General features: G+C 42.2%; 2 protein-coding genes across 2 annotated transcripts in view; one reads left to right on the top strand and one right to left on the bottom strand.

The window, feature by feature from the left end:
- LOC306706644 (SPRY domain-containing SOCS box protein 4-like) overlaps positions 1-24687 on the bottom strand; it is a gene marked incomplete at its 5' end in the record, with an annotated part of 32507 nt that extends 7820 nt beyond the window's left edge. Inside the window, one exon of the mRNA XM_079173793.1 lies at positions 23955-24687. Coding sequence (XP_079029919.1) covers positions 23955-24687 — 733 coding nt within the window. The remainder of the gene's footprint in view (positions 1-23954) is intronic.
- On the top strand, positions 5840-6399 carry LOC306705978 (uncharacterized protein; the record flags this gene model as incomplete). Its single annotated transcript, XM_079172890.1, is given in 4 exon segments — positions 5840-5955; positions 5957-6119; positions 6121-6220; positions 6296-6399. Coding segments are annotated over 4 exon segments (483 nt in total).
- Positions 24688-26898: the final 2211 nt, after the last annotated feature.

Raw genomic sequence — 26898 nt, 5'->3', positions numbered from 1 at the left:
CAGATACAGGTTAAAAAGACCAACAGCTCAATAATGTGACCTATTGTGGTATATTTCAAAGCAATCCTTCGCTTTTTCTTTCCTGATCTAACACCATCCTATCGACCCCCTGATGTGTGCTTTGCTATCACGTGAAACGCATGCAAGAACAAACATTTACCCGATGGAAAACCACAGACACATCTTGCAAACATGTTGACAGGTAGAAAAACAGACACAAAGAGTGCAAACATATGCCAGGTCACGAATAGAGGAAATCAAACCGACAAATACACAAATCAAGAAAGATCAGAGAAAAACTCAAATGGTGTTAAATGAACAAACGCGAAATGTAAACAAAATCCCCGGCTATGCACAAACTTCAAGCTCGGTCAAGGGCAGAGTCACATGTAGGGCTATTGAACGTAACCACCAAAGCAGCCGAAAAGACACTATTACCAGTATGTTAGCTACTGTAGCATGTGAACTACTAATAACATCCATCAGCTGGCTTACAAAATCTATGAAACGAGAGCAAAAACTAATGTTACAGCATATTCTACTGCTAACGGTTATTAGTAGGCCAAATTTAGATCTGCTTAATGCAGTAAATCAGCAGATGAGCTGAAGTAGACATTTAAACAGATTTGACTTTTATCATCCTCAGTTGGAAACATATGTCAGTGCCTGGAGGCCTGTGCTTGACATGGATAAACCCAAAAATTCACAAGAAAGACACACAAGTTAGCCAATTCTCTGATAGGAATACAGCTCTATTTGTCATATCTCCGCTTGCTCACTCATTACACCAACTGGAAATGTTAGGAGCAACACACTTTACTTTAACAGCTCTACTGCACCGCTTACTGACCGACCGACCTCAGTCGATCTACTGAGAGACGACAGCAGTGCAGCAAAAACAGCTCAGTGACGTTTCAGTCAATTCTGAACATTGAGAGAAACTGAACAAAATAACAGTATTCAGACCTCACTTAAAAAAAAAAAAAGACAACAAATGAAAGGATTAGTCTGGCAGGAGGCTTAGCTTTACTCTCTGTGCAGTGTCCTCCTTTTCGAAACACACAAGACGCTGAACTCCTAACACCAGCGTCCTTCAAAGCCACCTAGGGAAGTTGGCGTTATCCATAACTAATGTACCTCCGGTGGTGTCCTGTATCCTCTTACACGGCACATTGTGTTACGCCATCAATTTGTTAGCACAATCGCACTTAAACACACACTGAAGCAGCGTGTTGTGCAGAACTAATGCAGTAATGTTGCTACAATCCATGGAGGATTTGTTAGAAAACCCTTTTGTACTAAAAAAGGATGCAGCCGCAGGGTGGGAGGACTAATGGCGACAAACATAGTTGTACTAAGTCCGTCCCGCACAGCTTTAGGAGAGGAGGGTGTGAAAATCCTTTTTTTTCTGATATCCTCTGAGCAAACTCTTGAGATATTTGGCTAAAGCTAACTTTGGTGCTTAAATTGTTTGTTCAGATCCTGTGGTATGAGTCATTTCTTACCGGCCACATTAGTGTCACGCAAAAAAGATGAGCGCTGTGGGCAGAGCTGGCTAGTAGAGAGGAGTTGGTGGTAATACAAGCCATGCCAGGGTTTCTTTTTAAAGCCCTGTTCTCTTTTTACCATCCCGCATTACTGTAAACCCACTGTTTCACCGTCTCCTCTGGGATGAGAGGCAGAGTGATAAGACAAACAGGAGGAGGAAAGATGTGAAGGAGAGGTGGAAATATAAGGGGAGCGGGGGAGTGCGAGGAGGACCGGGGTGAGAAAGAGGAGAGAAGAGCGAGGCAGACGAAGCAGAGAAAGATGGGAAGAGGTCATGAGATGAGAGAGGAGGATGGACACGGAGAGGAGAGCGGGTGATAAATAGAAACGGAGAGCGCACAGCCGGCCTGTCTGACCCTCAGATATCCTTGACAGTTACAAACTGCAGGTAGGCGGACCTTATTCATAAAAATGTCAATATTAGAAGAAATGTGTTGGCATGATTTACTAAGCACACTTTCAATTAATGTTCCTGCTTACATGCAGTTTTTCAAACATGATTAAACATCATTCTGCCCTGTGTGTGTGTAATCTGTAGAGAAACTGCTGATGTTGATCCACTGTGGCATTTTGTTAGAGTGAACAAAAAATACCAACATGAGTAACCTGTTCACAGTCGGGCAGAGAATGAGTGTGAAACAGTCAAATGGCAAACCTTTATACAGTAAAATGAAAAGGACAAGGAAACACAATTGCTTAAAACTGTCCTCATAAATATTTAATATGAACAATGGAAAAGATGTAAAATATGAAAGATGTTATTTGAAGTGAGAAACCCGCCGAACACTGCAGTTCCCCTCTGCTATATGTAGTGTTTTAAAGTCGTGTACAGTTGTTTTGGTTTGGTTCACTCTCACCGCTCATTAGCCCATGTTTCAGCAGCCTAAGAGCCAGATTCATTATGGGACATTCGTCAAGTGGCCAGAAACACGACTCCAAATGAAGGCTTTTGTTGCACAACCGTGTTGTACAATGACAATAAATTAAATTAACCTTGTAACTAATGTTGCTTCTATTCTGGTGGGTGTGTAAAAAGACAACTGTTTACTAATACGTTCACCATATCTTTAACTTTGTAACATGATGATTCGTCAATGTAATGATAGTTTCTTACGCTGCCCCCAAGTGGCCAAAAGACTAATTAATGCAGGTTTAATACAACTGAGAGCGCACAATTGCATCAAATTCATATGATATTCGATCTAATGAAAGTGTAGAGAAAATGACAGCAATACAAATGTTGTAAGAATAAAATAAAAGGGATTCATCTGTAATTAGTTCTCCCTTTTTAAACATTCAAGACTGGAAATTATTGGAAATTTGAATACGGTACATGAAAAAAATATATTTTATATTAATAATTGCTACTTTTTTGTCCTTATAAAATAACCTTTACAAGGAAGAGACACATCTATAATGTATAGAAGGTGAATAGATTCAAGAATGAGGGAATAAATAATTAATAATATCTACATATATTCTCTTCATTAGACCAACGTGTCCAGATGTGACGGGCAGCATCTTTATATGGAGGATTAGGAAAGCTTACTGTACATTGTGTGTGTGTGTGTGTGTGTGTGTGTGTGTGTGTGTGTGTGTGTGTGTGTGTGTGTGTGTCAGATAAAAGAACAAAGATAGAGGTCAGGACAAACCAGGTGAAGTTGAGACACATGAGGGTGAAAAGGATCAAAGAAGTACAGTTTAAAACAGAACAGAGGAAAAAACACACAGAGGGATAACAGAAAAGTTAAAGGTGAAATAGAGGAGAGACCTCAGTGGATTAAGTGCCAATGGAGGTGGGAAAAACACACTTAGACACGTGCATTAACACGTACACAAGCATTAGCTCTCACACGTGCGCACACGCTGCAGGCGGCCTCTCACCACCAACCCGACTGAGATAAAAACCCGGCTGATCCTTCTCAGGCTTTACCTGTCAGGTCAGAGTGTGTGTTTATCTGTGTGCATGTTCGTTCACATACACTAAAGATCAGAGAGAGAAAAAAAGCAGAGCGAGGCGGGAGGAAGAGACAGAAAGGTTTCATTTCAGTGGAGGGTAATACTCCACCCTCTTGGCTTTAAATTAGACATCAGCTGACTTCCAGGAAGAGGTAAAAGACCTTCTCTTTAAAAGTAGAATACAACTGTGCATCATATGTCATTATCCCTAATGCTCACCTCCGCTTCCATTACAAGTACAACCTGCAGCTGAACGCAACAGGTTTATACCTGCTGTATGGAAATTGCCCAAAGTCATTCTGTGCAATGTCGGAAATCACTCTTAAGCTGACAAGGTAGGTGGATACAGCATTTCATCACACATTTACTAGACTCAAGACATAGTGCAGCAATTCAGCACCGCAATTCCATAAAGTTCAGGGATTCACAAGAGGGTGCTTTTGGAAAAATAAGAGTAGTGGAAATTGGTCTTGCAGAAGCTGAGATATCCTGACTTTTTGTCCCTATAGGCCGAGCTTCAAAAAAACACCGGATCCAACAATTAAGGATGAAGACTGCAGAAAGACCAAAGATGGCACATGCTGTAGCGCATGCACAAACAAACACTCACAGTAAACTATAATCTGTGAGGTGCACAGGCTCAGATTAAGGTGTCAGACGGACCAAACGTTATAGCGCACTGATAATGACAAGAGAGAGGGAACACCAGCAAATTCACACAATCATGTGGATGAGCCTCGAGACATTTAAACAAGGATGGTGGAAGTAAACATGCAGCCTCTGTGGACAACCAGGAGTTCAAACCTGTGAGGCAATAACATTTCAGAGTCGGATGATGGATGTGTTTGTGCTACATCACTTCATTCTTTTACTGTGGTAATAATAAAACTGACGAATACACAAATTTGGTTGAAGTTTTTGTGTTTTGATGAATTGGTGCTCTGCAGCCTGCCATATTGATGCATACATCATTCAGGAGCATAACATACACTGGCAGCAACATTTTACTCCCAAAGCATCTGTGGTGTTCCCAAATGAATACATGTTGAGTAATTAACACATGAATCACTCCATCATGTAGGTATTAGTGTTGATCACGTTCTTCACACATATTACATCAAATAATTAACTTGTTGGCCCTAAATTTACTGTCTACTCAGCACTAAATATCATATTTATTGTAGTATCAGGATGTACTGGAAACATTTCTCATTTCTTTGACGTAACTCTGTTCTGCTGTAATGCATCAAACTGTCAATACGGCCTCCCACAACTTCAAGACTTTAGTCCGTCTGTCGTAAAATGGGCTCAATGTCGCTCATCAGAAGCCACTCAACATTTGGCAACACTCGCAAAACAATGACAGACGTTGACAAGAAAATCTTCAATCTCACTATAAAACAGTCCAATTGAGTTGAAGCATTCCTTAAAGAGAGAGTAGAACCGTTTGACAGGACTCATAGAAGTTTTGATAGTTTCATGCAGAGTAATAAAAACTGGCGCTTCAGTGAACGTGTTGATAAGAGGACGGTGTATCTCCGGTTGTCGGCCATCTAATAGTAAGTGAAGAAGAAAGTGAGGCCATTATTGTGGAGGGAAATTACAGCTGCAGCCTCTAGAGATCACCCACAAGCAGAACAATGGAGGCCACCAGGAGATGTTGGTATGTTCATTTTTTAAACCTAAAATACTAATTTGTTGAAGGTTTTCTCAAATGCTGGATGAAATTGTATGTAATTCTAAGCAGAAGTAGGATTACATTTCGCCAAGCACATGTTACACATGCCCAGAATTCATACGTTGTATTTGATCTATGCTAACTATCAGGGACAGTGAGCCGTTTAGTGCTCTGCCGTCAGCTCCAGATCAAAGACCACTTCGAATATGTTAGGAACAAATGTTTTCTCACCAAAGTAACGCCAATAAAACCTGCAGTGAACAAAAGCACTGGGTAAAAAAAGGAAGAGGAATAAAAAAATAAGCTTTAAGATTACAGATTAGGGATAATGAGATGGATGGATTCACTCTCTTTCTTCTCCTTTCTCTGCCTTTCATGACTTCAGTAATTGATCAATCTACGGTACAACAAACATACTAGACAACATTAATGTGCCATGTTCACAAATCTTTGAAATAAAAGAAAGTTCAAGCTGTCAGCTGCAGCAAAGAAGCTTCTTCTCTCTCATTCCACCGGCCTCACGTGAGCTTAATATTTAGCTGGTTGGTCTACAGGTAAGATCTCCACTAGTAACATCCTGCTGGGCTGGAGGCAGGTCTTTAAAATCAGAGGAAGTGGGGGGGGGGGGGGGTCACCGCTGTACCTCACGTGACCATGGTGGACGCACAAGGTTGGGGTTCATCTGAGGAGTGTGTGCCCCGAGAGAAGAAAATTGAACTGCAGAGAGCATTTTCTGTCTGTGGACATGGAGGATCTCATGTTGTTCCGATAGGACTTCTCTGAGCCCGAGAGGAGGGCGGTGGAGAAGAGGATGGAGATCTTCACCTCTGCAGTCTGGAGTCACACGATGGTGTTGTTCACACTTGGAGACTGTCTGAGGGGAAGAGGGCGCAGTGTGGAGGAGCAAATCCAATCGGGAGGCCCTGCTCTGCATTTGGCTGATGGAGAAGTGTTGCTATCAATACCACATGTTTGATAACAAGGCAGCTGCCTTTGGCAAGCAAGAGAGAACGAAGCAGGTGGTGACTGGAGGTGGTAAGAAACAGGAAGGGACTTGGAAGTAAAAAACAACAAAGGGCCCAGGAAGGAAGAGCAGAGGAGGTGAGGCAGATAGAAGGAAGGAAGGAAAGCAGGAGCAAGTGAGAGAGCAGCTGTGTAAAGTGGAGGACGTGTTGCAGGAGAACCGTGGGTGGCACTTTTCCCTTCACATGTAGGGGAAGGCTGGAAGGGGAATTCAGCCTGAAGGAGCAGAAGCTGAGAGCTTGACTGGAGGCAGAGACAGATGTGGGTAGCGTGAGGAGAAAACAAAAGACGGCAAAGACGAAGATAAACATGAAGCCACAGCAGGAGCAGAGGTTAGAGACGGAAGAAGAAGAGCAGGGAGATAGACCGAGGGAAGAGCGAGAGAACAAGGAGGAATGTGCGGAGAGTAAGGTAAATAGAGGGGAAGATGAAGAGGAGAGAGCGAAGATTAAGAGACTGAGTAGTGAGGAAGACCGGTGGGATACGAGCTCTGACTGATTCTCATCTACTCTCGGCAAGAAAGCGAATAAGCGTAGTTCCAAAAACTATTCCTTTAATTTAGAAAAAGGACTGATACACATTTCACATGTATAAACTTGTTTAAAACTTGTATTAAGCACCATCTAATGATGAATTATACATCAGCATGATAAATGACAATGAGGGTGCTGTAATTTATTGATGCAATGTTCACGTCGTTTTAGTAAAATAATAAGTTAACCGTTTGTCGGGCATTTCAAAGAATAGGATTTTACAGGGCAAACATTTAATAAAGAATTCAGAAGAAGGCTGTGATACAAGAAATTCAGGATGTAATAACTTCCAGTACTGGGTGAATCTATTATTGGAAAAATGTTCAGTTCCCTTGCAGGTTTGTAATTGTAAAGCCTTTAATAGCAGGTTTACTTGAATTGGTTTTGTGTCTGAAATGATCAGGAATGTGAGACGTTGTGGGATCCCACCAGTACACATTCCCAAAACACTGGGAATGCTTATGAAACATGAGAATATGCAACATTCTGGTAAACTAGTATTATTAAAATATATTTTGATATAAATGATCCATTAAAAAGTTGGACAGCAAAATTATAAAAAAAAAAGAAAGGCTGAGGTTGTCATTATTATTTAATATTTTTTTGCCTTTTCAATTTGCTAAAATGAGGCAATCACTGTCACTGCATGCAGGCTTTTATGGCAGAGGTGAGGGACGTGTGGTCTTCCATCCATTTCATTACATCTGAACAAATTGTCAATTGGCTTCAGGGATTGCTGTCTCTCCCTGGCTGACACAGCCAGTTAATCCTCATCTCTGGCTCACAGTCATGATCCTGAGCAAGGTCAGCCGTGTTGCAACCAACGAGGTCAGCCTCGGCCCGGGACATTAGGCAGGGCCAGAAAAGCCCTGAATACACAACATCAGATAGAACAAATATCTCTGTCCCTCACACTGGAATCGGTTCACTTCATTCAAACTGTGCAGTAATTATAAACCAATATGCCCAAAAAGCCCAGAGCTTGTTGTCAATGCATTATTTGGAGCAATAAAAAGATTTTCAACCCTGTATAGATTTTAGGGACACGGCAGAGCATCAGAGTGAAGAAAGCGTGCAGACAACAGCTTCCTTTAATTAGACATGGAAAGCCGCTGTGACACTAATTTGGTTTGAGACGTCTTCTGTGCGTCAGCACTTATGAGCCACTGAAAGATACAGTATGTTTACGGGGTTTCACTGCAACCAAACACAACACCAGATGCTTTCAGCAGTCAGTTCCTCGTGGTTACACTGTGTAAGCCATCGGTGAATGTATTTGTAATTGTGTTCGGTTGGGATCAAAGCCTGCACATCTCTGCAGGGCATATGTATGAGTTTGATGCCAAAACGTAGTTCAAAAATATTTAGAGGTTGCTGTGGAACTGGATCATAATATCACATTCAATATTTTATGTTAAAGGCCATAAAAACAAATATCCTTAGTCAACTGAGTTTTTGAGCATTAAAAGGGAACTCTATTACACATCAAAGTCTATTTACAGTTCTTAGGGGGCATTACTCTAAATGTAAAAAAAAGTTTTATAAAGCATTTTGTGGCTCCAGAGGGAGCTGCAGGAAATCTAAAATGTAAGCTGCCGAGTTGCATTGTGGGTAACGTAGGCGCCAGGTTTTGACAAAAAGAAGAACGCATGGAGTAAAAAAAGACAATATCTCTGGTTCGGCCAATCAGAAGATCGGCGATTCGATCCCTGGCTCCTCCAGTCCATGTCGATGTGTCCTCGGGCGAGACACTTAACCCCAAATTGCTCTGTTGAAGAACTTTTGAGTGGTCGGAAGACTAGAAAGACGCTATACAAGTACAATTCCATTTAATCTCCTCCCTCTAGGTCTTTGTATTGATGCCTCTGACAAAATTAACTGGAATTTGATATAAAATATTTGTTATTGGGCTTCATTACAAGACGACACACACACTGGGCTGTTGTGTGTTCCCCAATATTCAAAGCAGTCATCTAGGCCTATGTGGGCCAGTTGAATGAAATGTAAATCAGAAATCTGTCTCATGTAATATCAAAGCTCGCGGTTGGTCAGGAGTTCTCTTCTCTGTGAAATAAGGGACACTTGGGTAACGTGAGAAAGTAAAAGAAAACATTTTAAAAAGAGGAAACACCCATCTTACATTGTAATGGCTTTCCCCATCAAAGAGTTAGCTTATAATAACAGAGTGCTCGCCAAGAAAATCACGACACGCAAGAGGTAAAAACAACTTTGGCTTTTGGATCCAGCAGCACCTTCGATCTGTCTGGCAAAGCATCAGGTGTTTGTGGGAAACACCCGTCATGGCTACCGCTGCTTCTATGTTAGCTTAAAGCTGAGATACTTCAACTTTCAGCGCAGAGTGTAAGAAATGTGCTCAGAGCAGCAACAGGATGCACATCAGCACGTCTTTCCCTTTGAAAGCACAAGATGAAGGAGCCAGTGGTCTGAACACAATCCAATAAAGCGTGACCCATTCTGGTGTCACTTTTCCCCTCTTTCTGTAACCTAGCAACATCCATCCATCCCCGAGTTGCTGCATGTCTGTTTAATATCCACAATTTTCCATAAGCAGCTCAAGGTGGATTTAGTTGCTACTTTTACTTCTTTAACTGCAATATTAAAAGTGTTATTTCGCTGTGGAATAATACATCCGGTGTGTAATTCTCTTACATTAAGCTAGCGTCGTTGGATGTTGCTTGAAGAATAGACTCCTGAGCCACAGTAGTTTCGGATTGCGCAACATCAGTTCTTGGCAATGATTGGTCCTCCTTTTCATACCAGTTGCTGCCCAAAGGTTTGAAGAAGCAACTTTTCAATCTACCTACAGCCATGAAGTGTTTTAGAGCCACAAGCATAGTAAACAAACAAGGTGTGGAAAATAACAGTGTGGAATAATTGTTCACTAACTGAGCACTTTTTTTCAGCCCATCTTTAGGGAAAGGTGTCAATAAATTGTATTTGTTTTATTATCTGTAACGTTATTGATTTAAATTGTTAATAATTTGACACTAAATAATCAAACGGTTTCATATGATAAAGGCTGTTTCCGAGCATTTCACGGGACACTCACCACCGTTATTGGGACACAAAATGTTGCATAACATGACCCAGTGACCCACCAACATAAACTTTAAGAAGGGAAAGCTACATATAAAGATTGAACTGTTCTCTCAAGTTTATGTGAAACAGCTACAGGTAAAATATTAATTTATCTTATCTTACTTAAACAGCAGAAAGGAATCGTTTCTTTGTGTTGGAAAATGACATTGATTTCTTTAGTGTGCGTGCAGAACAGTAGCAGCTCCAGAACATGATTCACGTAGCTTAATGCAAAGATTCATCAAAATTGGAAAAATGCACTCTTAAAAAAAAAAAAAACTCAAAATCTGTCTTCATTACTCCTTATTCTTTTTCTTAGATATTTAATGTGTCTAATTGCTTTTTTATTGATTGGTCTGGCTGGATAATTTAACATGCAAATTAAACATTTAAAAGGTTTTTGGGGGAAACTCACGTCAGCATGTTCTAGTCTGGTGCACACAGGATGCTCTCTTCCTATCCCCCCCGTCTGTGGGAATCAATTGTACGAGCATTTCTACGAGCCTCCTGTTTTCGACAGAGGAGTTAATTATGTGAAAGAAAAGCACCACTGCAGAGTGTTTTTGAGAACTTAAGCAGATATTGTTGTCATTTCTCTGTGTGGCTAAAAAGGGATATAACACATTAAAGATTTTTTGTGAGATGCCTGAATTTGCTCACACACCCTCTCTAACTTTAGGCTTGTTAACTACTCGTACACTAGCACTTAAAACCATTGAGGCAAAGCAACCTGCAATGCAGCTTCTCTGTCTATAATGATTCACAGCAAGGCAACGTCCTCTACTTTTTATATTCTGGCACGCTCTATAATGAATTCTCGCGCAACATAACAGTCATCAATCTCACAAACGCACCAGATTTAAGAAGATTGATAACATGTTGTCACAATCAAGATCAGGAAAAGTCAAAATAACAACAAGAACACAGGAATCAGACGAGTTTTAGACTCGATAACAACTAATCATACAATTCAAAAGGAAGTAGTATAGACTAGTAAAATCTATAAAACCAACAACCATGATTTAACTACACTGGAATGAAGACTAAACCAGGATTACAAATCTCTGACGGTCTCAACATTTCTTTTGTCTTTAGTAACTTCAGCGGGGCAGGTTGGGCTGGACCGCTGCAGCACCGGCCAAAAGAGCGAGCTACAGTAGCTCCCAGCAGAGGCTGAGAGGACAAAGGGGCAATATGAATTACAGAGACGAAGATTTAGTGATGACTAGCTAGACTGCGAGACAGATAAAACAGAGGACATACAGTTGAAGGAGAGGTGGGGGGGGGGGGATTCTTAAGAGATCCATGACCATGAAGATTCTGCTTTCAGAAGAATATAGCATCGGAAAGGCAGGCACAGTTGGATTTTAGATCATAACAACAACAACAAAAAGGTGGAGACGACTAAAAAGATTGGCGCATGATGATAAAACCATATCTTCAAAGAAATGATTCACAATACTTATATTACCTTCAGCCCAACTCACTTTGCCAATATAAAGAGTCACAGCTTCAAAATCACAAAAACACATGATTGGACAAATCCAGTGTTGACTTTTATAGTCAAATATAAGAAGAGGATGAAAGCATTTTATGGATTCTGTGGAGCATTTGCTGTGATGCATGACTGGTATAAAGCTCTAATCATTCACAGATATATTTCAGAAAACATACAGTCCTACAGCTCAAAAGGTGTCCTGCTGTCAAATCAGTCACTTTTCTCTGACCAGTGACCAACAGATCAGTCAAGGTAAAGAAAATATGCCCTTTGCTATTAAACTCTCTCTCAACATCTTTAGAAATTCATATCACAGAATGAATTTACCACCACAGGTGTCTCTGATAAGTAAGTAGATAACTTTGAAAGCTTCTTGTAAAAATCTTAAAATTGTACAAAAATCAGCTCAAGTCTGCATCGAGCTCACTGTGACCTTCGTATTTATCCTTTGTGTCACGTTTCAGAACAAGACTAAGATGAATCATTTTGTATTTGTGGCTTGAGGACAAAGTTTTGCCCCAGAAATACAATTACTGATCCACACATTGTGAAAGAACTGCAAATACAAAAAGGTACACATTGTGACAGAGGTTCAGCCCTGCACAGCCACTTTGGGTTGTTGGTCTCCAAGGTTACGACATGCAAAGCCACTGCAAGAACATTCACAACAATACAAACACTAATTGTAGACATTAGCAAAGAGTAGTCCTGTGTGCACACTATGCACGTTCAACCAGCTTTCAAACACACACAAAAAAAAAAACAATGCCGGTACAAAATGTTAACCAGCTGCACTCCAGAGTTGTAGACGGTTTGCTTTTAATTATATGTTTTGATGTACTTGAATACTATAAGCTAAATATTGAAGTGAACAATGCACATCGGATTTACAACCCGGCTATGACAGCAGGTGTCTGCGATGCTCCACTGGTCAAATAAACCTAAACTGCACTCAAGTACTTTACTTACGTTATGGGAGTACAAAACATCAGCCTGAGTAATGTTGTGTGCTGGTGTAGCAGTACTTACAGCGCTGTCAAGTGTGTTTGCATGCACATAAAGTAACCAGGTTTCCACAGCTAGAAACCTCATTTCTCAAGCCCGGTTTCTTGGCCATGTATATATGCAACCAGGTGTCTAATCAGCTTTTCACAAATGCGCACGTCACACAAAAACTTGCTGTTTCAACAAAGCGGTAGAATGAAAGGAGAGCATCACCACAGCTGTGAAAATAAGTATGCAATGCTTTCGAAACAAGGTCGGGGACAAATGTGATTACTGAACTGCTGCCGCATGTATACGTGCATTTACAGTCACCCGGTTACATCGCATGTAAATGCGTCCTCCGTTTACCTGCAAAACATGTTTTTGCTGACTAACCTGTTTTTTCTTGTGAACACACTTACTGTGTAACAACAGTTGTGTTGAGATGCCTTTGAGCAAGGCACTCTACCAGGACAGCTGCTCAGGCAAACAGCAGAGGACTACCCATGTGTGAAGGTGGGAAACAGCGGTTTACGAGGAAAAGAGCCAAAATGCTCGGTCAACTTTCCATGATTTAAAAAAAAAAAATGTTAAATTTAGGACATAATCAAAAAGCCATGACATCATGCCTCTGCTCCCTGTTGCACAGGACATGACTCCTGAGCGCTAAGGCCAAACCTGTTCACACGTCTGAAGTCATGACATCATTCTCACAAGATGTGCAAACAGGAAACATTAAATAAGTGCCGTCATGGAAACAGCATGAACAGATGGATACAATTCAGAGCGAGTTCATAGGCGGACTATAGTTCCCCTTTATGTGTCGCAAGAGAGACAACAGTCGGCGAACCGTCAACTCAAAGAGAAAGACGGTGTTGTTGACTGACTACAAGCGCTCGGTGCCCACAGAGTCACACAATACAGCAGAGCCACGAACAGAGGAACCTTTCGAATAATTTCTGAGTCCACAAAGGAATTCAGTCCATCAGTAAATTGGTCATGTCAGTAGGCCAAATTGAAGTGTTGATTAGAGGCCAATCCTGCAGCTTCCTGAACAAAGAGTGAAGGAGACAAAGATTGGGGATGACTATCCTGCTCTCACTCATTACTGCTCTCAGTCATTACAGGGACAGAGAGTGATTGGATTGCCCCGTTAATAATACTACTGGACGTGTGTGTGTGTGTGTGTGTGTGTGTGTGTGTGTGTGTGTGTGTGTGTGTGTGTGTGTGTGTGTGTGTAGGTGTGTGTGTGTGCGTGTGTGTGTTGGTAGTGGAATTGATAAATGAAAACAGTGGGACCAAACACAAATGACAAACATTATATGCCACCATGTTTTTTTTTTTAATGCATATCAAATAGGTAATAGTCTGTTCCTTCTATCATCCGAAGAAGGCACTTGTGTCTGGGAAGAGCGTGGCTCCCAATCATAGTCTAGTCTGTGGCAGCGTTAAACGTGGGATTTATGGGTTTGTAGAAGAGCAACTGCTGAGCCTTCAAAACTGATTTCAGCTCCTCAGCTTTCCTTGCTCCCATGAATTTCTTTGAATCTCTGGCAAATGGAGCTGAGGTGCATCAGTGATAGATAGATTCTCTCTCACACACAAACAAACAGATGAGGGTAAATGTGTCGGTCTTGACAGAGAACAGGAACTGAATGGGGAGATAATCAGGTGTGAAATCACTCTGGTTTTCTTTCTGCAAGTAATTCAGTCAGTCTCTCGTCTTCTATCAACGTGCCGAGCCATTTCTGTTTTACACTAAACTAATAGCACTAATCACAGGGCTTTTAACACACTTCACTGCTGGTACAGTAGGGACATGTTAACTGGTTGGCTCCCGGAGGTATGCGGCTCCCAGGGAGCAGCAGCATTAAGGATTTCATGCTTTTTCTCTGCCTTTTACTCCTTTTCCTTCATCCTTCCCCGCGGACCCTTCACATAATTCCCTCCTCTTGTTGATCAGTCACTGCCTAACCATCCTTCTGTCTATACTCCTCCATCTCCATCCCTCCCTTTCAGTCTTCTTGGCTCCCGTTTTATACAAGAACATTAATGTGAATATTAACATGTCAGGATAAACAGGCTAAAATTAATATAAATAAATGGTAATGCCAACTTAAAATGATGCATTTTTCCCTGTGGTTGTGTTTCGGAAGTTTCATTTTTTTATCCAACAATCTCAAATTTAAAAATATTCACTTGACAGTTGGTAACTAAGCTAGCATGCCTGCCACTATCTAGTTGTTATCCGGCAGCAGACGGGCAGAAAGCAAACAGTAGATCTGGTGTTGCAAACGGCCTCCTTGGAGAGTTATAGCATGTTTGCATGGAGAAACAAACACACGCGCTACACACACAACCACACAAGGTCCATCTAATGAGCACAGCTGTTGCAAAGGAATATAATAATGTTTCAAGTTAAAATATTTCACACACTGTATCTCACAGTGAGCTGCTGGAACAGGTCACAACTGTTCTGAGGGTCACACGCACGCAAACCTGTTATTCTGCTTATTTAATCAATTCATAAAAACAACGGTGCAACGGTGACCAGTCAATACGCTAACCTGCTATTATTCCAAAATTCATATTGGAATATAGGCTGCCCTGTTCATTAGTGAAGCACGGAGAACAAAACACAGTTTCTAAATCTATTATCTTTGTGTTGTACCAAAGCTTTCAGCGTCCAGCTTTTAATACCTTCGAGGTCCTCTCAGGTGAAGGTGTTGGCAGTGGGGTTGCTATAGAGACAGCCGTATCTGTGAATCACCATCATAATAAAGCCAGTGGTTTCCCTGTGCAGGGGGGTTCATCTAGAGCAGTTTGTTCAGGTTTCAAAACTTGGCTCCCTGAAACAGTTTTTCAAAATGTTATTCATTACTTGTGTTAAACCAGATTGATCTCAAGCACCTGTGTTCGGGCTGCTCATTACCTAGAGCAGGTACTTATGCCTCTGGCCTCGGGGTGCTCGTAAAAGCTGGTATGGATCAATAAAAGCCCATTTGTGTGGTGGAATCAATGAGGAGAGGCAGATTAAACAATCAAAGTAGAAAAAGTTGTGAAAACAGAAATAAAACAGCCACCAAAATCATTGAGGATCAACAGCACATTTATGGAGGACTGGAGCAACTCTAGACTCGACTAAATCAAGGATCATCAGAAACGGCTTGATATACAATTTAATTTAATCTGGTTTAACAAGTATTCAAATGATCTGTGCAGCAGTTGGAGTTAAAAAGGATACTCCGCATAGAACTTGGCTTAATCCGTCTAAAGTTCAGGATCATAACCACCATCAGTGTTGAAACCCTCACTAATCCTTCAAAGCGTTGCCCTCTAGCCTTTCATTAGGGGCCTGTTTCTCTACTGTCTCAGTGCCCCATGAGCAGCCCTCCTCCTTCATCGCTTATCACTTCATCGTGATCGCCTCAGAACTGACACCAGTCACTTGACATGACTTCATTTGCCCCTCGCTCACTCTGTTCTCTTCTCGTCTCTAAGGTCTCTCCTTTCTTTCTTTGTCTTTTACTATCCTGTCTGTCACTCTTCATTCTAGCTGCCACACTTTGATCTGTGATAAGTCGCACATCTCACTGCTGCTCTGTCTCATTGTTTGTATATCGTGGTTTTTTTATCTTTCCACATTCTCTTTATTTTGGCCTTTCCCCCCATACACTCACTTTCACTCTTTCTTTACTCATACGTTCTTGTTGTCAGTAGGCTGCATCTTTCCTGAACACTAGACAGCATACAGAAATCACTATCAAATACACATTTCTCTGTTTGTCTTCTCTTGTGTGTCGCCAGTTTTCCCAACCCTATTCTTGTATTGCTTTTCCAGTTCTTTTCCCCCTTTCCTCTATTCATCGCTGCTGTTAAATATTTGATTACTAGCAGGCTGACATGACACCACTGTTCCCCAGAGCTGAGGCTGTTTAGATCTCAAAGCAGAGGATGCAGAAGGAAACACGAGGCACTTTCAAAACATACATCTGAGCCTTTTCTGTGTCACATTAATCCTGTGGTGCAGTTCCAGAACAGCCAATCATAGACATTTTGTTCGATTATGTCAAGAAGAGCATGGTCACAGACGACACATTCTCACTCCCAACCCGTCAAATACCAACACTTTGTCAGTGACCTTTTGCTTCAAACTACGTTTTGGACGCCTCAGGGACGGTGTGTCAGTTTCCACTTGTGTACATGCAGAGTGTATTTTCAAAAATAAAGTTTTCACAGGAAGTTATGTTAAGGCCACAAAACCATTTGGTTAGGTTTAAGAAAAAAGCTTGGTTAATGTTAACTTGACTGACTAACGACTCCCATGACAAACAAGTCACGTGACTAGCGACTCAAGTGACAAAATGTCAACATTTACTTTTAGTTTCACGTGGGACAGGAACGTTTACTTTTAGTTTCACGTGGGACAGGAACAGCGGTCTTCTGGGCGAAAGTCCTGTGTTTACTTGTCCCATCCACCCGGTGTGGCTAATAATGATGTGAGTGGCTTTATAATTGAGTTAGCTGAAAGCGTGGTGTGTGGGTTTGAGACGCAGAGGGGGCACTGACCAAGCTTTGGTATCTGATGGATTGGGAGTGAGACCGGGTCGTCACAGAGTTGCAAAGACAGATGAATCCATCCCACAAGGACATTCAATTTGCAGAGAACATAGATCGCTTCCCCTCAGACATTTTTCAGAAGCTATTCAGTAACTGTGTAGGCACTGATGATTAGTCACTATAAAGTTTTACACAATCAGCCATTGATGTGTTGTTTGTAGTTTATAGTGCATGTGCAGACACAAACTGCTCTCACAATTTTAGGGGAAACATTTTCTTGAGTTTGCATTTAAAATCATTAATCCAGCCTGAACTTAAAAAAAAAAAAAAAACTGAATTAAACGTTTGTGTCGGATCCACTCAAAATGATGCTTGAGTAGGAAAAACACACTGCATATACTTTTGTGTGTCTGTACAACGCGTGGGCTCCAGTGAGAGCTGCTTATGGCTTTTCTAAATGTGCAGGAGCCAACACTTCAGGGGGAACGAACAAGAAAGAGAAAAGAAAGCAGCCGGAGAGAGACGGGCATGCACATGTGACAGGAAAAAGAAAAGCAAAAGGGAGAGAAATCGAGTCCAAACCCTTATGCCTGCAGGTAGCAGCTAAGTTAAGATAAAGAACTAACCTAGTGACCCACATATCACGCAGCCAGCAGTTTGTGTGAGCGCTAGCTTGCTAACAACCAGGCTGCCAGTAAGAAGCTGAGTCACTCTGCCCAACAGGAAGATTCATAATTCAAACACATGAATGCACCTGTGATGTGAACAGAGTGAGACAGACTGGTATTATAGGATCAGTTCACCAAAATCAAAAAAATGTTCCTACTTAATAAGTAAGTTGCGTCTAAACGTGGAGCGACAATTTTGTGATTAGAATTTCACAAACTGAATACTTTTATAAAGCTTCACAGGATTATCTACAGGCCTCCCTGGGGCAAGTACGTATATTCGGAGCTATTTCTTCAGTTAGAAGTAACTCGTCTCTGGAAAGACAGTTTTCTGTTGAGTTCTCCTTTTTTATTGAGCAGCACAAATTAAACTTCACCTTCATTGTGTTGCAGTGTCGGCAGAGAGATGAATATCTCAAAACCGCAGCAGATAAAACCAAGAATATCTCGGCTTGATATCACGAGGAGCAACTGAGAAAATGATTTCTTGTGATTTCAGAGAAGCAACACATTAACTGAATATATTGCGTCGGAAAAGAAAAACAATCCAAGGAAAATCTCATTTCAGATGAGATTTTTGTTTTGCCATCAGCTACCCAAACTATTAATAACTTAAGCCTTTATACTGACGAGTCTAAACGACGAAGAAAGTATGCCGAGGAAAAAACAATAACTAATAGAGAATAGCCTAACACCTTTAACAGGTCATGGTAAATGACAGCATGTTACCAGAACTTATCTGTTCTGGTTTAATAGTATGTGATCTACAGGGGAAAGACAAAATGAACCATAACTGTAAAGGCCAACTCTCTCTACTGAATGTAACTAAAGCGTGGTACCACAGGGTGCTACGGCCTTCATGTAAACTAGCTGGTCATGAATGGATCTCAGTGTTCTCAGTGTTTGGGTGAATGGGTGTCTGCATGCAGCAGCAGTGGCGGCAGCAGCTGGTTTAAGTCTGACCTGGAGTGTGTTAAGCTCATGTGGTGCAGACTAAATAGTAGAGAAGAGGGAGGAGAGGCCAGGCCAGCTTACAGGGGGAAAAAAAAAAAAAAAGTGGGTCACTTCTCGTTGACAGATCTGCTGGAATGTGACGCCTGAATAAGCATGCAATAGTGATTTTAACTCTGAAGTATGAATTAATCCCTGCCAACAAAAACCCAGCGTTAGTATTTGTGTCTGCATGGTGCAAATGTCACATTTCTGTCGAGTTGGAAGTCCTGCGACTGTATGGTGTGTGTTTGACATTTTTCACACAGTGCAGCAAAAATAGACACGGGATGGTGCAGAGATACGGGTGTGTTGCAACACAGTTTTGAAACTCAAAAATGTGACAAGTTTCTATCCAGAAGAGGCTGATCAGCTGAGATACCTCACAACGTCTGACTCCACTGCACAGCTCTGCTGGCTCTCTAGTTTGTTTGTCGTTAAATGTTCACACCCTCCATCTCACTGCCTTTGTATTCTGGCTCCATCCTTCTCTTGATAAAACTTCAGTATGGTCCTTTATACTTTGAGGATCTTATCCTGGTTTCAACTTATTCTCCCTGTAGCTCTCTGTCTGTTTTTCTTCCATTCCGTCACCTTCTTTTTTACTCTTCTATCCCTCTTTTCAACCCACCTTCCCTGTTCCTCACCGTTTTCACCTCTCTTTGCTTCCTGTACTGCCTCTGAGACAGTAATGAGTGGCCCCGTCATCTGGTCAGCTAAACTGTCCCGAGGATGAAACCGCTTTGAGCTGGTAAATCATATCACAGCTGTTGGATAACAAACCTTTAATGTCACATATTCAGCAACTGGAGAAAAATGCCCTGACATTAGCTTCACTACCAGGAAATAAATGTAATCCTTTAACTGGAATTAAAACCAATCCCCCAAATTGGATTTACAAGATCTTCACTTGATAACAGTCATATTTGCCCAACAGTGGCCTTTAACGGTTTAGAAACATTTTATTCTGGGTGGTCTGTGTATTAACTGATACAGATGGCAAGATTAAACTGCCAGATTTCGCATTGAAATGTTGTTGTGATTTATGCTTGAGTACGAAGAGAAGAGAGGAGGAGAAAGAGAGAAAGTGCCACATATCGGGACCCAAAGCTAAGACAGCTCCCATAGTAGTGAATCAAAGCGCTGCTAATTGGTACAATTATAGACACAGGACGAGAGAGAATACAGAGCTGTGTGTGTGTGTGTGTGTGTGTGTGTGTGTGTGTGTGTGTGTGTGTGTGTGTGTGTGTGTGTGTGTGTGTGTGTGTGTGTGTGTGTGTGTGTGTGTGTGTGTGTGTGTGTCGGAGAGAGAGATATGCACAGACAAAGTAGACAGAAGCTTATGAGAATGCGCTTCAAGGTAGCAAAATTACACATTTTTATGTAATTTATCAACAATTAAGTGAAATATACGCCATCTGGCAAACAGGGATCTGTTCAGCTCTCGATGGAAGAGGAAGAGGAGAAATTCTCCAGTCGGAGCGCTCGAAGGATGAATAATTTACATCACATTTACAGGATAATGCAGTTTGAACCTCGCTCAGCATTTATTTGCATTAGTGCACATACTTCCCTGACCCTGATTGCTTTGTGTGATCTTCCCGAAACTACCATAAACCTGGAGTGCTGCTGGTTGTATAGGTCTCACCGGTGTGTGTCATGTTACTGCAGGAATGGGAGCAATAATCTGAGGTGGAGCAAAGTGATGATCAACTGCTGGTGGTGCAGCGGTGCCTGAGCCGGAGTGATGAGAAAAACAAACAGTTTGTGGCGAGGAGACGCCGCGTCTATAAATCTCTTTTTAATACCCTGCAGTCATGTTGTTTCCCCCCTCACAACAATAATTTACAAACAATCCAATAGATGCTTCTCACGGGAAGGGCCGTTAGATTAAGTCATTACCGAACTACCGAGGAGATTTTTCATGACCATATACACTCATAAACACGCAGGACAGATTTATACGACACACTCATTTAAGTTTAAACTCCCACATTTCACAAGTGATGATACGCTGAGCAATTACCGGGGAAGAAAGCAGCAACAGACACAGCTACGTGACACAATGTCTGTTAGCTGACCACATACTGCTGCAATGCAACTCAAACACTCTCCTACGCTCACAGGCAGACGGCAATTATGACTTCATCCTCGCTGTCCGAGTCATCTGCGGGGCATACAAGGCAATTCAATTCAAAAGTGGTGATGAATGAAACCGCCGCACAGACAGTAATCATAATCTGTTTGCCGACTCGGCAACAAAGAGAGCACCCCGAGGCTACTTACTTCACCTCTGAATCTGGAGATATCATTCTCGTCACGGTCTATTTAGATTCAGAGCAAAGACTGGAGCACTAATAACTCAAACAAGACCCCTCAGCTTTGGATGTGGTTGTGTGTGAATGGCATGAGGAACCAAAAGCATTGTTTCAGGTTTGGTGGTCCAAGTGGATTTCCCCTACTTGAGGCCTCAAGTAAGCCTTTGTCTCGCCTGTCTGCACGCACACGCACACACACACACACATAAGATTTCATTTATTTTGTTTAAGAGTTTTGGAATACATAGTCGCATGACAAAGTACCCTTTTAAACTGCTTTCTATATTGTGACAAAATCATTGCGTTTTGTGATCAGTGGATTCGCTCATGGGAGTGAAGTTAATTCAAGCAAAAACATTTGTTTGGTGAGTTTTCACTGTCGACCAACAGCAAACCATTACGACAGTGCGGACCTTTTAGCAGAACCGAGAGCTGGAGAATCCAAAACAGAGGAATCTATCGCTTAACTAACTGTGTCGCCATGCACTTTTATTCAACAGTTTTCTGTCTGAGTAGAAATTGTTCCCGGACTTATCGACCTGCTAGCGACAGACTTCCTAACGTAGAGTTAACAGGATTCTTCCCTCTTCAATATAATTCTTTTAATGAATGAAAATGATGTTCAATACCACGAAAGAAGCTCGTGAGCTTTTGTGAGCTACTGTAGCTTCCTAGAGTGCTAGCATTTTGCTCACCTCGGGACTGCCTATTGTTCTGACGCCCCATTGTTTCGGAACCCCAATAGTCCGAAAAATGTCCCATTGGACCAACAGCCCATTTGTCCGACAGTCCGTTACGCCAAAAATGTGTCAAAATATTTGTTTCACATTGTAGAAGATAGTCCTCAGGCTTTCTTCCAGAAAGCTCCTTAGGTTTTGGCAGCAACACTCCCATTTATCTCCATAGTCTGGGTTCAAATAGACCTTTGCTGGCAGAAATCCTTGAAGTCTAACTCCGCCGATGTGCAAAGAAACAGAAAAGTTTGATAATGTCAATCTGCATAATAATTAGCCATGTGCTTCCCTTTGTTACAGGGAGAGTGTGTATATTTGGAACAATGCATGTTGTTTTTGGGCTTAAAATGGGCTTACGGTTTCAGACTATTATAGTGTCACATATAATTATAATGTATAATTTCAATGTGCCACTTTCTGGTGAGACTGGACCTTTTCTCTGATCACAAAAGTATATTTTTAAATTTCCTGCTGCCTCAGTGTCTGTCTGTTTCTCATGCATACACATCCCTACTTGCCTCCTTTTCCACGCCTACTCCCTCTTTTCATATTCCTAAAGATACACCTATCAGGATGAGCCTTTCAACCTTCACTCTCTTCCATGCATTAAGCTGTGCACATTTTCAACAGTCAAACCTCATTTCACGGCATGAAGTATGTGCTTGTAGGAGCGAGGGCTTTGAACACACTCAATATTCTCCTAGATGGCCCATCACACAGACTCGCCGTGAAATCCAGCAGATGGCTCCATAAATGGGAAGTGGCTGAGGTGAGGAGCTTGCTTTCAACAGCCAAAGTATGTACTTTGAACTAAGCCTGAGTGTAGGAGATTACTAAACATCACACACGTATATATATATGAATATGAATTTCAGCCAACTCTTTTGTGTTTCATTCTGATTCATATTCTAGTTTCAAGACCAAAACCATCACATGTAAAGCTAGGATGAGGCCCGTGAGTGTAGAAAAAGAGTCTCTTGATGTCGTGGTGGCCCTTAAGAGCAAAGAACTTCTGAGAACAATTTCAAGGAGGAATTTGAGGTGATTGGGTAAAGAAAAATCAGGCGTAACAGATGGGTTTCGTCTCTGCTTTCTGCTGGGTGACGGACAAAAAAAACGCACACTGTTGTGATATCAAATAAGACCCGTGGGGTTCTGCAAACACAGGAAGGGGAGGGCGCCCGGAGTCAGATCATGAGCGTGTGTTCACAACACACACTTTCCCTTCCTGGCAGGTCTGTGTGTACTAGGTGTTCATGATGTGTTTCTAAGAGCTTTTCAAACAAGCTGTTCAAAGAGCCGGTGTTTAGACTTAGACTGGAGAGAAAGCCTGTCTCTTCTCTCATAACACACACATGTAGACAGACAGCGGGAGTCAAACACAATGTAGCGTCTCCTGGGAACAAAACATACCATATTCAAATACCTCAACCCAACATCCCTCAACTCATACCGCGGGAAAACACAGCTGGTTTCCGCAGACACAACAACCTCTTGATACAGCTAGATGTAGTGCTGCTACAATCAGGATTATTTAGTGCAGAACTACCCCTTCCAGCCATGGTAGAGTGACCCAAAAGACCATCACTGAAACAGCCAAAACAAGGATAGTAATATGGCGTTGATACCTGCAGGTACCGTTTGTAAGACCACATATGAGAAAATAATCTGTTAATGCATCCTCAGGTACGTAGCACAAGAACTGTTCTGTAAAATCTGGAGAAATGAGTCTGAGAGAAGCGTCAACAGAGACGAGAGAAAATGAGAAAACTTCACATCCAGGAGGTCAGCTCCTGAACCTCCAACAAGAATTATAATTAACTCAAAACAGAGGTCAGCCAAACGTCCATCACCAACGCTTTAATGTTCAGTCGGAAAAAAATCCTGTCTGCCTTTTAATACTGCACTCTGCAAAGAACCCAAAGCCATGAGGAATAACATGTTTTCATACAAGATGAGTTTCTGGCTTGAAAGGAAGCAACGGCATCGAGAAGATTTCTATTTTTTTCTTTTTAAACAGACCACAGCCACAGAGGAGCTGTTGAACTGGAAACCGGTGTGATCACTTGCTGGACTATTGCAGAACATGTGGATTTTCTGTCTAACTTTCACCCCCGTTTGCTGCCAAAGAGAGTGCGTCAAATGTACAATCTCTGACTTTACAGAGTTACATAACAACTGAAAGTCTCACCACAACCTGGGACATGTGGCGACATGTCATGATTAGACTACCGACGGCCACCTAACCATGAGTTCAAAGACTATTGTACAGACAGATATCATGAAATATCCGCATTGACCACTCTTCATCAGTACTCAACCATGCTCATGATGTGTTGCTGGTGTAATGCATGATACTTACGATCCAAGCCGTTGATGTACTTCATGGCTATCTCACAGTGTCCCCACACAGCGCTGACGACGGGATACAGCTTCTTGCCTTTCAGTCCTCTAAACGCAACTCCTAGATACTGTCCGTCCACCATGAAGCTCAGCGTCCCTTCGTCCATGTCCAGAATCACTAGCAGAGAGTCCGGCAGGGTGAACGACTCCTCCGGCTCCAGGAAACAGGGGTAAGAGGGCAGCGAGCTGTGGGACCTGTTCTTACTGTCGTGGTAGAGCCGGTTGCGTCCCAGATCCCAGCCCCAGGATTCACAGTCCGACCCCACCAGCGCCGTGTAGCCAACAGAATGTAAAGCAGCATCTGAGGTTGCCACCCCAACGATGGCGTGTGTGCCACGCTGCCTGGAGGGCCAGTGGATCCTCCACACGTGGAGGCCCCTTGTGTATCCGACCCGCCCCCGGATGCAGTCCGTGCTCTGAGCAACCGGGTGGCGGTGAAATGTCAGTTTGTCGTCGTCTTTTATGAAGATGTTGAGCGAACGATCCTCAGGGTTCCACGCGTGACGGAGCTGGGTCTCCAGTCCAGCACACGGCATGTCCAGTAGGAGATCCAACCTGGGAGGTTTGGCGAAATCAGGGCCCCTCAGTTCTGGGTGCTGCCGGCGTTGAGCCGAAGGTCGGTAGGACGGGGAGCCACCGCTTTCCCCGCGACCATCCACCGATTTGATGCCCCCGGAGATCTTCTGCCCCATGGCTGCGATGGTAAGGTTGACGGAAGGAGGGGACGGAAGGGGGGGAGGGGTGGTGTTTGTGCAGGTGGGTGCTGCGCTGCGTAGAGCTTGACGTTACCTCATCAATGCGGTGGAGCTGAAGTGAGAGTTCCTAACCGGAGAGTTGTGGGGGGAGATGAAGGAGGAGGAGTTGATGAATGAAGGATGTATGCGACCTGGTTTCCTGGTTTCATGCCACAAATGTCTTCAGAAAGACAGAGCTGCTGGCACTCCTGTTGAGAGAAGAGAGAGAACTATTAAAAATAAACAGGTTATCTCATTTTGGACCACTGCTAGTTTTAGAAAACTATAGTCCAAGCAATGAGCCAGAAAATGACTAAAAAGAGAGACGATGATTAAAAGAGAAAGTCAAGAAGAGAAACTGAAAGAGAATTTCTCCGGTGGCAAGTGTTGGCAAAACTCTTTGTTTCACAGATTTTGTGTGGCTTTGTTTTGACAGGAATCAACAATGAACAGGACGAACAAGACTAGACGCACACTGGCACATTTACACGCACATTTCCTCTGACTCATTCTGTATCCTCCTCACGAAGTCACACGCCAATACCAATAAATGCATGCAAACATTCGCCAGTTGTGCAACATTACCCAGATTTGAACCTGCCGCGCTCTCATTTAGGTAATGTGTTGTTGAGACTGCAAGAATAACAACACAACAGGAGGAACACAAAAAGACCAGTAATAATGTATCTCCATCTCTTAGTGGGACAAAGACTTACGCTTGCCTCACACTTAATACATATAGTAAATGATACACGTGTAACAGTAGAAGGATGTTTATGTTTTGTGATCTCTCTGTCAGAGTACACGACAAACCCAAATCCTAGTGAGAAATACCCACTGCTGATATTGTGGTTTCGTTTTTAGAAGGTTCTTTCCATTTCTATGTCATTTTCAGTGTAATGTGTTAGTTTGCAGTGTGGGCCAGACAGTTTTAGTTTGGTTTTTATTCAGTTTCAGTTTAGTTCACCTCAGAGTTTTGGTATATTTTGGGTATAGGCATAGACACTGTGCTGAAAAGAAGATGATTAACTTTAAAACAAAGATGTATTGATTCTTTTGATATTTCTTATTATCTTGTATCTCTGGTTTACACATCCGTACAGAACATTTAGTGTGGTACATTTGGTTTTTTTAATTTGTTCACATAATGCTATTCTATTTAATAATCAGAAGTCTTGTACAGCATATCTTAGTCTATGAAACAACTACAAAGGTGATCACAAACTGACACACACACACACACACACAGACACAGACACACACACAGACAGAGCTCTGTGTGGTTAAACTGACGTAGTGATCTCTTCCAGGAACGGCAGCGGGTGTTTCCTGTTCACAGGAAAAGAGTCAGTCACACCTCAGGCACAGACAGGGAAGTGGATGACACAACACTCTATGTGCCTTGTGCATCAGCTGCTTGTCTTTACCTCAGCCGCCACAAGAACCCATTTATTTTTATGTGGACCCTGAACTGACGCATCTTCTGGTAAGAGTGTCTCTTGATGATGTAGAGCTTAGTTACGTGTCAACACAATCCAGTATTATACTAGTGCATCTCTAGAATATTTACTCAGCCTATACGTGAGCTATGCAGTAACTTAAGCCTGGAAGCCCTATAATATAGAGCTGAAAAAGTATGCTTTTAAAATAGGCCACGGTCTGTGTTTCTCTAAAATGCAAAATGCATTAAAGTTAATACCACATAAATAAAGTTCTTATTTTTAACCAAAGACTGATGACTCCAGCACAAATATTCCAACCAAAGCAGTCAGCCACCGTACAACAGAGTGAGATCATGGTGTAATTCTGTGTTAAATCTCAATGCCCTCTACACACACACACACACACACACGCACATCTTCCTCTCATTTGGCCGCTCGTGTTTTCCCATTCTCTGTCTCTCCCTTTCTGTCTCTCTTGCTGTGAATGAGGTCATGGCAGCTGGCAGCCAATGTGTGCCACCACTCAGTTCACTCCTCAGCATGAGAGGGTTCAGTGCTCGGACACACACACACACACACACACACACATACACACAGCTGCCTCAGTGTGTGTCATCACGGCTGACAGGTGGGTGAAGGGTGGACACCGCATGTAAGATTCCAGAGTGATCACTGCCAAACTTCAGCCAAGGAAAACACTATTTAACACTGTACAAACTCTCAGTGT

This window comes from Pholis gunnellus (genome assembly GCF_910591455.1).
Source record: "Pholis gunnellus genome assembly, chromosome: 14".
Taxonomy (NCBI): Eukaryota; Metazoa; Chordata; class Actinopteri; order Perciformes; family Pholidae; genus Pholis; species Pholis gunnellus.
This window is presented reverse-complemented; position numbering and strand designations above follow the sequence as displayed.